The sequence below is a fragment of the Vigna angularis genome, chromosome 11 (assembly GCF_016808095.1).
Source record: "Vigna angularis cultivar LongXiaoDou No.4 chromosome 11, ASM1680809v1, whole genome shotgun sequence".
NCBI lineage: Eukaryota > Viridiplantae > Streptophyta > Magnoliopsida > Fabales > Fabaceae > Vigna > Vigna angularis.
In genome coordinates this window covers 10,152,888-10,164,680 of record NC_068980.1, presented here as the reverse complement: position 1 = coordinate 10,164,680, position 11,793 = coordinate 10,152,888, and the positions used below count along the sequence as shown (strand labels likewise).

The following is an 11,793-nucleotide window of genomic DNA, read 5'->3' as shown; positions in this document are numbered from 1 at the left end:
AGCGATGGACAACGGTGGCCGGCGGCGGATGGTGGCCGGCGACGGTAGACGGTGGCTGGCGACGGACGACGGTGGTCGATGGCGAACAGTGGTCGGCGGACGATGGCAGGCGACGACAATCTGTGGCGCCGAACAAATATTACGAAACAGAAACCAGAGCAGGATCGACTTGGCTCTAATACCAACTTGAGAATTAAACTGTAAAATAATTATAGAGGGCTTGATTGATCCCTCTATAATCTTGTATCTATAAGAATAAAAGTACATGATAAATAGGATAACTCGAAAACAATATAATCATGATAAATAGAATAATCCTATACATAATATAATCATTATAAATAGGATAATCCTATTCATAATATAATCATTATAAATAGGATAATCCTATTCACAATATAATTCTTATAAATTAGGATAAATATTCTAACACATTTAAATTATAAATTGTAAAACCGGAAATAAAAGACAATGAGATTGTTCTAACACTGAAGAGATGAAAAGAAATCGAAAGAAATTGATAACTGTGAAAATTTCAAATATAATTCTGAAAGTAACGAGAAATGCAAATTAGCAAGGATAGAAAAAACTTACACAAAAATTTGAAAAGGATGATGATCTGGAAGATGGGTAAACAAATTATGCAGTAGTTTTATAGTTTTTTTTTTTTTTCAATTAAAGAATGAAGAGCATCTAAACATCAAAATAAATAGGTGAAGTTGACCGAGCAAGTCAAGCTCCTCTGAATATCATGATATCATATCAGAAATCTTGAAATAAAATGGAAAATTCATATTTAGCTGCTACCTTCAAAAACCCAAACTCGTCTTGGTTCTTGATTGTTCTTCTCTCCACTGCGTACACAAGGCCATCAAGAATCTTGTCATGTTCAAAGCAATAGCTCCTGCGCAGGTAAGTTATAGTTCAGCTCCACACTTCAATTCTATCATACCTGATATGGTTTCCACCTTCTAAATCTTTTCAACAAATCAAATCTACAATTTTTATTAATAGTTGTTCTTCCGCTGTGTGGTGTGAAGTTGAAGGAATAAACACTACCACTTGTAGCATATAATTCATAGATGCTGAAAACTAAATCAGGGCTTCAACGGTTTTGGGACCGTTTCGGTACTCGATCATCGGGATCCACTTCTTCTTCATACGACTCCTCGGACACCATCCAAAACCAACACTACAGATACGATGTGTTTATCAGTTTCAGAGGTCCTGACGCCCGCAACTCTTTTGTTGATCATCTCTGCTCTCATCTCCTCCGAAAGGGCATTTTCGTCTTCAAAGATGACCACAATCTACAGAAAGGAGAATCCATTTCCCCACAGCTTCTACAAGCAATTCAACTTTCACGCCTTTCTATCATTGTCTTTTCCAAAAATTATGCTTCTTCCACCTGGTGTTTAGACGAAATGACCGCCATAGCTTCTTGCAAACAACAATCAAGCCAAATTGTTTTCCCCATTTTCTATGATGTAGATCCATCTCATGTAAGACATCAGAATGGGGTATACAAGAATAACTTCCTTTCACACAGATGGAAATTTGGAAAAGATCGGGACAAAGTTCTTGGATGGAAGAGGGCTATGACGGATTTGGCCAATTCAGCTGGTTGGGATATGAGGGACAAGTAAGCATCAATTACAGTCTTTGCTTTTCTGTCTTAGATTCATAGCATGACAATTTAAGTAATAGTTGAGTGCTCTATTTTTTCCTTCTCTTGCAGGCCAGAGTTTGCACAGATTCAAAGCATTGTTCAAGCAGTAATTAAAAAATTAGGTCATAAGTTTTCAAGGTCTGTGAATGACCTTATTGGGATACAACCACGCGTACAAGCATTAGAAGACAAATTAAGATTAAGCTCAAAAAGTGATGATGTTCGAGTTTTAGGAATTTGGGGAATGAATGGAATAGGAAAGACTACTCATGCAGCTGTCCTATATGACAAAATCTCTCATATGTTTGATGCTTCTTGTTTCATTGAGGATGTGAACAAACTTTATAGGGATGGTGGCCATACTGCTGTTCAAAAGCAAATTATTCATCAAACTTTTCGTGAAAACATAGATATGAGTAATCCTATTGAAATATCAGGGATTGTAGAAAATAGGCTACACAGCATAAAGGTCCTCATAGTTCTGGACAATGTTGATGAATTAGAGCAATTGGAAAATTTGGCCATAAAACCTAGATTGCTTTTGAAGGGAAGTAGGATGGTTATTACAACGACAGATGAGCATATTCTGAAAGTGTATGAGGGTGATGTGTTGAGACACAAGCTTCCATTATTGAACGATGCGGATGCTCGTGAATTATTCTGTAGAAACGCTTTCAAATGTGAAGATCAAAGCAGTAATTGTGCGGCGTTGATTCCTGAAGTACTCAAATATGCCCAATGCCTTCCACTGGCAATTAAAGTGTTGGGTTCTTTCTTGTGTACTCGAGATGCTGATGACTGGAGAGATGTGTTGAATAGATTGGAGAATAGTCCAGATGACAGAATTATGAATGTACTTCAACTAAGTGTTGATGGACTACAACGTGAGGAAAAACAAATATTTTTACACATTGCTTGTTTCTTTAAAGGGGAGAGGGTGGATTATGTTAAGCGAATTCTAAAATGTTGTGGGTTACACCCTGACATTGGAATTTCAAGACTTACTGAGAAATCACTCATCACTATTAGCGATGAAGAAATTCATATGCATGAATTGTTACAAGAATTAGGAAAGAAAATGGTTCGGGACCAATCTCCGGAGGAACCAGGATCATGGAGTAGAATATGGCTTCATAAAGACTTCTTGCATGCCTTGACAGCAGAAACGGTAACAAGTTACATTTCCAAACTTAGTGAGTCGTTTTATTTGTATTATCTAGCAACATTTATTGGTTATTCCATTTAGACTAGGATTATTTTCTTTAGATCGTTTTCTTCCCATTAAATAATCATTTATTATTGCTAGTATTCATACTTTTATATCAATATATTTTCAGTACGAGGGAAGGGAAGTTTTGCTTTTTAATTAGGACTTCACTATTTTCCTTTTCTATAAAAACGTTTCGTCTTCTAACGATTAAAATGATTCAATTATGTGTTTCTTGACATGTTTATTCTCTATTGTTCAGGGAACAGAGAAGGTGAAAGCCATAGTTTTAAATAAAAAAGAAGAAATGTCAGAATGTATTGTTGACGGATTGTCAAGAATGAAGGAACTTACATTACTGATATTATATCACACAAGAGTTTCAGGAAGGCTGGAGGTTCTTTCAGACAGACTACAATATCTATTGTGGCATGATTATCCTTTTGCTTCTCTGCCTCCATACTTTACAGCCTTTAATCTTGTGGAATTGAATATGCCTAACAGTCACATCACACATTTATGGGAAGGCGGCAAGGTACTATAATCACTTTTCCACTTTTATGTCACTTTCCCATTTTCTCTCTTACATCATAATTTGGAATTTTAAAAAAAAATTGAATAAATTACTTAAAATAATGTAACATGGTTATATTAATAGAAAGATTTAAATCTTCTCATGGTTTTTATATTTGTATGATAATTTCAAATGAGTCTTGGTATTTGTAACTATTTTAATTAGGTTTTAATATTTGTAAAATTTAGTTAATTTTATCTTATTATAGATGATGTTAAATTTTGATGATGTTTTTACGTAAATATGCATTGTTTGATTTGGTTAAATTTTTATTTAAATTAAAAAATTATGATATGACAAAATTGAATTGGTTTAACCACCACACGTTCTTAATTCAGTTAGGCCCTCACCGTCAGCAGCAGTCACTCCTAGACTGTGTTCTTGGTCGTGATTGAGTTTATTGTGACTGGGTTTACAATTGTAATTGGAGGAATAAATACACTTTATAGTGAGATTGAGAATAGATTAAAGAAGCTTAAATTTAAACAATCTCGAAGGGATTTCAGAGCACTCAAATGACGGATATTAAAAACAATGCAAGTAAAGGGTCTGTTAGAGACCAGAAAAGAAGAACAAGCTTCAGCATTCTACGAGGCAGGAAACAGCCTGGGAATTTGATTCCTTTTCATCCCAAGCTTCAATTTTGAGCCCACCCTTTTGCTCCCAAACGATGTCGCATTCCTCCGGCTTGGACGCCTTCGCGAATCGATTTTGCCACGCACTCAGCTACAACAACGATGCCAGCAAAATTAACAAGCCTGACTTCCGAGAACTCGATCTGGGCTCCCCGATGTCGCCATTGCACACCACGCGCACCTGCGGCGAGTACCATAATGCACGGTGGCCGGAAGGCGGAGTCGGTGAGCTCACGCGGCGGTGGCACCACTACCAAACCTGCACTAAGAAAAATCAGAAATAGTAGAACCCCAAATCAATTTCATTAGTTCGTCTTCTTTGTGCATTGCCTCCATGGCAGTTGTCATGGCAGTTGTTATGGCAGTTGCGATTCGCAAATCTCTACGAGTCTCTTCCATGGAATTAACAAGAATCCTGCAAAGTAGGGGAACCCTTCTGCCATAAGTCTGTCATCACCTGACACAAGAACCAATCAAATTGCAATGTTCCTTCGTACTTCATCATTATCGCAAGAGACCACCATGAATAGATAGTCATTTCGACGCGAGTTCAGTTTCGCCTCTAGCAATCGTGCAAGCAATGTCAAGCGAAATTGATTCCACCTTAAAATCAATATCTTTCGTGACTCCACTACGTGTAACGGGACAACCTTTTCCTCCCCTCTCCAGAATGAAAAATCCAATTTTGTCATGTCATAATTCTTTAATTTAAATAAAAATTTCACCTAATCAAACAATGCATATCAGTATAAACATGTCATCAAAGTTTAATGTTGTCTATGAGAACTTAACTAACAAAATTGATTCAATTTTATAAATATTAAAACTCAATTAAGACAGTTGCAAACCTACTTGAGATTTTCATCTAAATACGAGGATTATCGGAAAAATTTAAACCTAAAAGAAAAAATATATTTGATAAGACTATCCAAAAAGCAAATTCTTAATTTATAAATTCACGCTAATAAACTATCCTTTTAATTAAAAGTGTAGGTGAATTTAAAAGTCTAGTTAATAAATGTAAAATAACATTATAAAAATATCATTTTATAATAAAAATATCATTTTATAAGTTTAATTATTTAAGGGAAATATGTTTTATAAAAAATATATTATTATATAATTATAATTTTATATATTTTTTAAATAATTAATTTTTATTAAATCTTTATTTAATACTTTTAGATATAGATTAAATATATTTTTAATTTATGAATTTTAATGTAAAATTGAAAATAATCTTTATCTAAAATTTTGATACACGTCCTCAAACTTTACACATAATAAGGAATATAGTTTTATGTTAAGAACACGTTTTTGCTTTAACATATTTAATATGTCAAAAAATTTAATATAATTAATTTAAAAAAGTTATATTTATCTATTTTTAAAGTTTGAAACAAAAATGTATCAAAATTTTAAAAAACAATAAATTTCAATTTTTTCTTCAGGACTAAAATCTATAATCTATTTATTTTTTAAAAGTTGTATAAGTTTATTTCATTTGGAAAAATCATTTAATTTAAATGAGTGTTATAATGAGTATTAATCAACATTTATTCTTTATTTATTTATTTAAACTTTAATCTTTTATCCTTTTTTATAATTAGTATTGTGTGTAATTTTTCATTTCATCGCAAAATAAAATATTTGTTACTTCAATTTGTAATGATATATTTTTTAAAATTTTAACTACATAAACATTTAAAGACAATCTAACAAATACTAAAAATAGTACAATAATTAATTATCTCAATAGAATTAAAATAGATAATAATAAATAAAGAAAAATTTAAGATAATAATGAAATATAAATTAATTTATATTTTACCAACTATAAACTATTAAAAATTAAACTATTTTGATGTATTTACCAAACACTTCTGTCTTAATTACATTAACTTATAAGCTAGTTAAATAATTTGGTGAAATTTCATCTAACACTTATAAATAGAGAACACTTTTTTCTTTAATTAAAGTAACTTTTGCTTGAATGTTATGGTAATAATTTTGAAATTATAATTCGAATAAACATTTACTTAAAAGTTAAATTTTTTTAATATTATTTGATTATTTTGGGTGTAATTTTCTCTACCATTTAATTACTAAGATAGTATGAATTGTAAAAGTTTTATTAATTTGAGTAACTATCATCAGTAAAAGTTTTGTATGACATTCTATTGCTTTTTCACCTATATTTCTTTAATTCTGAAAGCATACCAAACTGAATGAATTAATGAAATTGAAGTTTTAAGATTATATGGTAATAGGTGATTGTTTACTTTTTTTCTCACAGAGCTGTCCCAACTTGAAAAGGATTGATTTAAGCAACTCCAAGTACCTGAGTGAGACTCCAGATTTTTCCAGAATCATAAAACTTGAAAGGCTAGATCTTTCTGGATGTTCAAGTTTATCTTATGTCCATTCATCAATTGGACTTCTTAAGAAACTTGCTTTCTTGAATTTACGAAATTGTTGCAATCTAGTTTGCATTGACTTTGGCTGTGTATGGAATATGAGTTCTCTGAGAGTTCTACATCTCTCGGGTTGTTCTAAACTGGAAAGCACCCCAGATTTTACAAGGGCAACACATCTTGAGTACCTTGACATGGATGAATGTACAAGTTTATCCACTATTCATGAGTCTATTGGAGTCCTTTCAAGTCTTACTTTCTTGAGTTTGAGAGGTTGCATAAAGCTTGTCAGTATACCAAATGATATCAATTCCTTGGTATCTCTTCAAACTCTAGATTTATCCTGTTGTTATAACGGATGGAATCCGATACCAAGACAAGCTCTTTCGTCCCATTTTAAATCCTTGATTTTTCTGGACATAAGTAATTCCTATCTAGAAGAAGTACCTGATGCTATTGGAGACTTAAGATGTTTAGAAAGACTGAATCTACAGGGAAACAGATTATTTTCAATACCTGATTCCTTCCGTCAGCTTCATTGTCTAGCATATTTAAACTTGTCTCATTGTCGTTACCTTAAAAATTTGTCAGGCCTTCCAACTGAAGGAGATAAATCAGGGGGGAAGTATTTTAAAACGGTATCTGGATCTCGTGATCATAGATCAGGATTTTATCTTTTTAATTGTCCCGATGTGTCTCATGATAGACTTGAGTTCGCCGGACTTGAACGCTTCTTCCACCTAATTAAGGTTCACATTCTACAACCTTCTCTTTTTGTCTTTGGCTAACATTTGCCTAATTCATCATTAAAAATATTTTTAGAGATTTAATTGTAAGAAATATTTTTTATTATCAGCCAATTACATTCTAGTACAAATTGATCACCATAAAACTATTTTGTGATTTTCTTTTGGTGATAGGAACCCTGTAATTTTCGGTGTGGCTTTGACCTTATTCTTCCTTGGGATATGGGATTTCGACCTGTCTTCGGTGACACATTCTTAGGGAATTCAATTATAAGGATACTTCAATGTGTTATGAATGACAACTGGATTGGCTTTGGCTTTTATGTTATATTTAGTCGTGGGATTGATTTTTCTTCTTCTCACTGTTCATTATCCCATCTACTTTATCTTTCTTTTGAAAGTGAATACACAGAAGAGTACTTTGATATGCGATTTAATTCGGAGAGAGATGAATACTTTAGGTCTAGGCATATTTGGATAATTTACATGAGTCGAGAACACTGTCATTTTGTGAAAACAGGGGCGCATATCACATTTAAAGCGCAACCAAATGTTAAGATCGATGCATTGGGATTGAGACCTATACTCAAACAAGATATAAGTGACAGTAAAGGGAAGAAATACATAAAATTTTCCAAATTAAATCATGATCATTTGGACTTTGAGTATGTAGAAAAAAGCAACAGTGGTTCAGGGCCGAAAATCCAGCTTCCTTACAATTGGTATGTCACAGAAGAAGAGCAAGTTGAGAATATTGATGCAAAGGCCAAAGAAAATAATCTCTCCAATGCAGGGCTTTAAGTTGCTTCTCAGAGATATGAAAATGGAAGCTCACACATCTTTTCCGGACATATGGTAATGATCTTCTCCCAAACAATTATTCATAATTAATTATTGATCAAATATTTTTATTTTCACAAAAAAATATATTTAAACTTATAATCTATCCATACATAATTTAATTTAGTGAATCTAAGACTAAATTAGCATAATATTTTGAAACTTCATTAGCAAATACATTGACATTCTAGTATTATGTATCCTTTATATTTTTTTTCGCTTTTATTGACTTTCTCTGTTTCATTCTTTAAATAATATACTTAATCTAATTGTTGTGCAGTAAAATTTGTTGACAAAGACATCTTTTCATATTTATATATAAGTATATATTTAATTTAATTTAATGTATTGGTATATTAAATGCTTATTAAAATATCATAATTTATTTCGTTTAATATTTCTTTTTCATTTTATAACAGATTCTTGAAACACTTAATCCAGTCTTCGAAAGATGTCGAAGGTGAAAGTAGGTTTGTGCATGTAAATGTTTAATTTTTTTGGTTGAGTAAGTGGATCCTTTCATTTTAATTTATTACTAGCTTTGTTAGTGATGTAAGTAACCAAATCTACACCTTATTTAGATATGCTATTCCCTCTTTATTTAACTAGGATAGATTAAAGGTATGTTTACTGAAACAAAATAAGTTACTAATTAATTTATTTCATTAAATTTTTTAGTAACAGACATATCTATTGAGTTAATGTGAAAGAACATATATACAGGGGGTTTAGCCTGTAAGTTATTTTAGTTATTATTTATTTCTTTTACTAAAATATCTTTTTCTTAATAATTTTATATCATTTAATATATATTCACATAATTTTTTGTGTTTATAGTAGAATGTTAACATTTCACCATTTAAGATATTGAACCTTGATATTAGATATTTATTTTAATTATTACATTACTGTTAATGTTTGTTGTGGTATTTTTTTTTTAATTTTTATGTTATTTAAACCAACTAAGATTTAAATTTTTTAAATATAAGTTAAAATTTTAATCTATCAAAAGTAGAAGTTCTAAAAATTTTAATAAAAAATTAATTATTTTAAAAAATCTTAAATTATAATTACATAATAATATTTTTTGCCAAAAGATGTAATTATTATTCGCTAACTAATTTTATCAAACGTATAAGTAATTTATAATTGTTATATTTCAAAGTAATCATTAACTTATAAGTTAGTATATTCAACATTATATACATTAATGCAATTTGAAAAATTTTACTTTTTTCAATTTTAACATTTTATGAAAACGTAATTCTGTTATTTTAGTACCAATGCAGCTTTCTTATTAAATAAAATATAATTTCATTTCATTACAGTAAGAGCTCATAGTATCCGACTTTAACATTAAAGTCACTGTTGGAGACATTTCTTAACATCGACAGCAGATTATTCCGTATTCCACGCTCCATCTTTTCCTTTATTTTCTCAAACACATAATAATAATTTAACTTAAATATAGACACAATTTCAAAAAATAATGTCTAAATTCAACTAGAAATTTCTAGCTGTCTTTAATGTAAATTTAAATAATTATCTACCTATAGAAACAAAACACAACAAATTCATAATTCTCAAGTGATTCTAAGAACAAATTGTTATAATAGTATATTATAACACTCTAAAAATTAAATCATTTCGTATGCCTTATGCCATATAGATAATTGACAACATTCTGATTATAATTAGAATTTGTCTATCAAAGAAATTAAGTAAAACTAACTCATTTTACCTTATATTGACGATACAAAGCTCTAAGAATACCTCGATTACTTCTCGTATAAAAAATTTATAGAAACACTTACGAATTAGTAAATTGAAAAAAAAAAGTTTTAGTATCTTAAATTTACCAAGAAGCTCAAAAAACAACATAAGACACATGCAATAGAAACTTCCATGAATTGACTCGATTAAAGAACGAAGAGCAAAAAAAAGCTGAAACTTACTTGCTCTATTTCATAAACTGATGGATAGGAATGTAGATCTTGTCGCCGTGGTCGATTACGCACCTCTTAATTGTCAAAGAGATGACTCAAGAATTAGAAGACTTAGAAAGAAGATAGAGAAGTCTAGAAAAAATGTTTTATAGAGAGATGATAGGTTTTAAAAGAATTAAACTCGTTTATAAAACTATTTATAAAGGGTTAAATATGTTTTTAGTCCCTAAACTATCAAGCAAATTTGTTTTTAGTATCTCTTTCAAAGTAAGGTACATTTTAGTCATCCTCCTTAAGAAAACCTTAATTTTTGGTCTTTTAAAACTAACACCGTTAAAAACCAGCTGAGCTGGCTGACGGTGTAGTGCCACATAATTTTTTTTTCTGACATCACTCCTGCCGGATTTTCTCCCCTTCCACTAACCCAACCCCATTCCCCCACCATGGATCTCAACCCCCAACGGCGCAACGGCCCCCTCACCCCCCGCCGCCCTTGAGATGTTCCCACCGCCCCTCAGCCACCGGCGATCCCCTTAGCCACCCGCTGCCCCTTCCTGCGCCGCTTCCTCAAATTCCCCGCCATGTCCCTGATCGCAACACCTTCCAAAAATACCACCACAGCCACTACCCTCACCGCTAACGCCTGGCCTTCAACAGTGTGCTGTTTTGGTAGAGGCTTGTGTCTTGACGTGGCAAATCGAACGCCGCGGTGCAGTTCTTCGAGGTTTGTGACTATGACGATGGATTGGAAATTGAAGGAGATGATAATTAGGGATTTGGATAGGTTTGTAGAGAGGAAGGGTTTATATAAGAGTGTTGAGAAGGCGTGGAAGAGAGGGTACTTGCTTTCGGATCCCCTGGAAGGAAATCGAGTTTGATTGCTACTATGGCTAATTATCTGAAAAACCAGTAAGGACCCTTTTTAATGTTCAAAGATTTACAATGTATTAAGTTGAAGAATTATTTTTGTTAATGAAAAGGTAATTTCATAACAAAGATGATCATGGTTTTGGAAGGTGGGGTTGCTGAATGTAGATGGATACTACAATTCCTTGTTGTCTTTCATTGATAAAGATTGGAGGAAGGCTTCATTAGCCCCAAAGCTCGCCACATAATTGTATCTTCCCCATCATCAAAAGAGCTTGTCAAAAAGATGGAGGTAATTGCAATCTCTCTTTCTGGTTTAATAGTTTTAAAACAGTTTGTGAATGATGGTTAATGTTATAGACTATGTTTGTGGAAAAATATGATGGTTTGTTTTTTACATGTAAATGTCTTTATTCATTTGCTGATTTTTTGTTTGATGGTTACAGGAATATTTTCCACAGCATGAAAGAGTTGCCTCTAAGCTAAGCTAGGAAACACATCTCCATGGTCTTGCTCGTGTTCCCTTGTTTAGGAGCATTTTTTGTTGAGCTGATTTTTTGTTTGATGGTTACAGGAATATTTTCTCCATTCTCTTCTATCAAATCACACTTAAGATTTAAAATAAAGCTGAAACTAAGAAAATGGTTCATACCCACTTTCAATACCTTCTTTGCTTTCTCCATTTGAATGGGATAAGGAAGATTAACAGTGGAAACTTTTTCAACATGTGCATGAAAACAAAGAATGAACTTACAGTGTTAATAGCAGAGGGTGGGGAGGTTGGGTGGAAGATGGAAGGAAGAGACAAGGGAGAGAGAGGGAGAAAATATGAGAAACATTGTCAGCGCAAGAAAAAAAAATCGTGTCAGTTCACCGTTAGCCACATCAGCTGGTT

General features: G+C 32.1%; 1 protein-coding gene across 4 annotated transcripts; it reads left to right on the top strand.

The window, feature by feature from the left end:
• The first annotated feature begins 731 nt into the window (after positions 1–731).
• LOC108334202 (disease resistance protein RUN1) lies at positions 732–8,690 on the top strand. Of its 4 annotated transcripts, none has more exons than XM_017569909.2 (7): positions 732–912; positions 1,041–1,642; positions 1,739–2,837; positions 3,139–3,411; positions 6,382–7,248; positions 7,420–8,100; positions 8,505–8,690. In XM_017569909.2, exons 2-6 carry the CDS (start codon positions 1,083–1,085, stop codon positions 8,044–8,046), a joined length of 3,426 nt encoding a protein of 1,141 aa, XP_017425398.1. In that variant the 5' UTR covers positions 732–912; positions 1,041–1,082; the 3' UTR covers positions 8,047–8,100; positions 8,505–8,690. The 4 variants fall into 4 exon arrangements, with proteins under 4 accessions (XP_017425398.1, XP_052726894.1, XP_017425397.1 ...); XM_052870934.1 differs by having other exon boundaries at positions 1,015–1,642; positions 7,979–8,100; XM_017569908.2 differs by having other exon boundaries at positions 1,015–1,642.
• The last annotated feature ends 3,103 nt before the right edge of the window (positions 8,691–11,793 follow it).

What these genes read in the sequence shown, in the direction of transcription:
- LOC108334202 (XM_017569909.2), top strand. Translation starts at nt 1,083, where the DNA reads ATGCTGAAAACTAAATCAGGGCTTCAACGGTTTTGGGACCGTTTCGGT. An exon ending in ATGCCTTGACAGCAGAAACG is followed by an intron (nt 2,838 to 3,138) that starts GTAACAAGTTAC and finishes TCTATTGTTCAG; the next exon opens with GGAACAGAGAAGGTGAAAGC. An exon ending in GCTTCTTCCACCTAATTAAG is followed by an intron (nt 7,249 to 7,419) that starts GTTCACATTCTA and finishes TTTTGGTGATAG; the next exon opens with GAACCCTGTAATTTTCGGTG.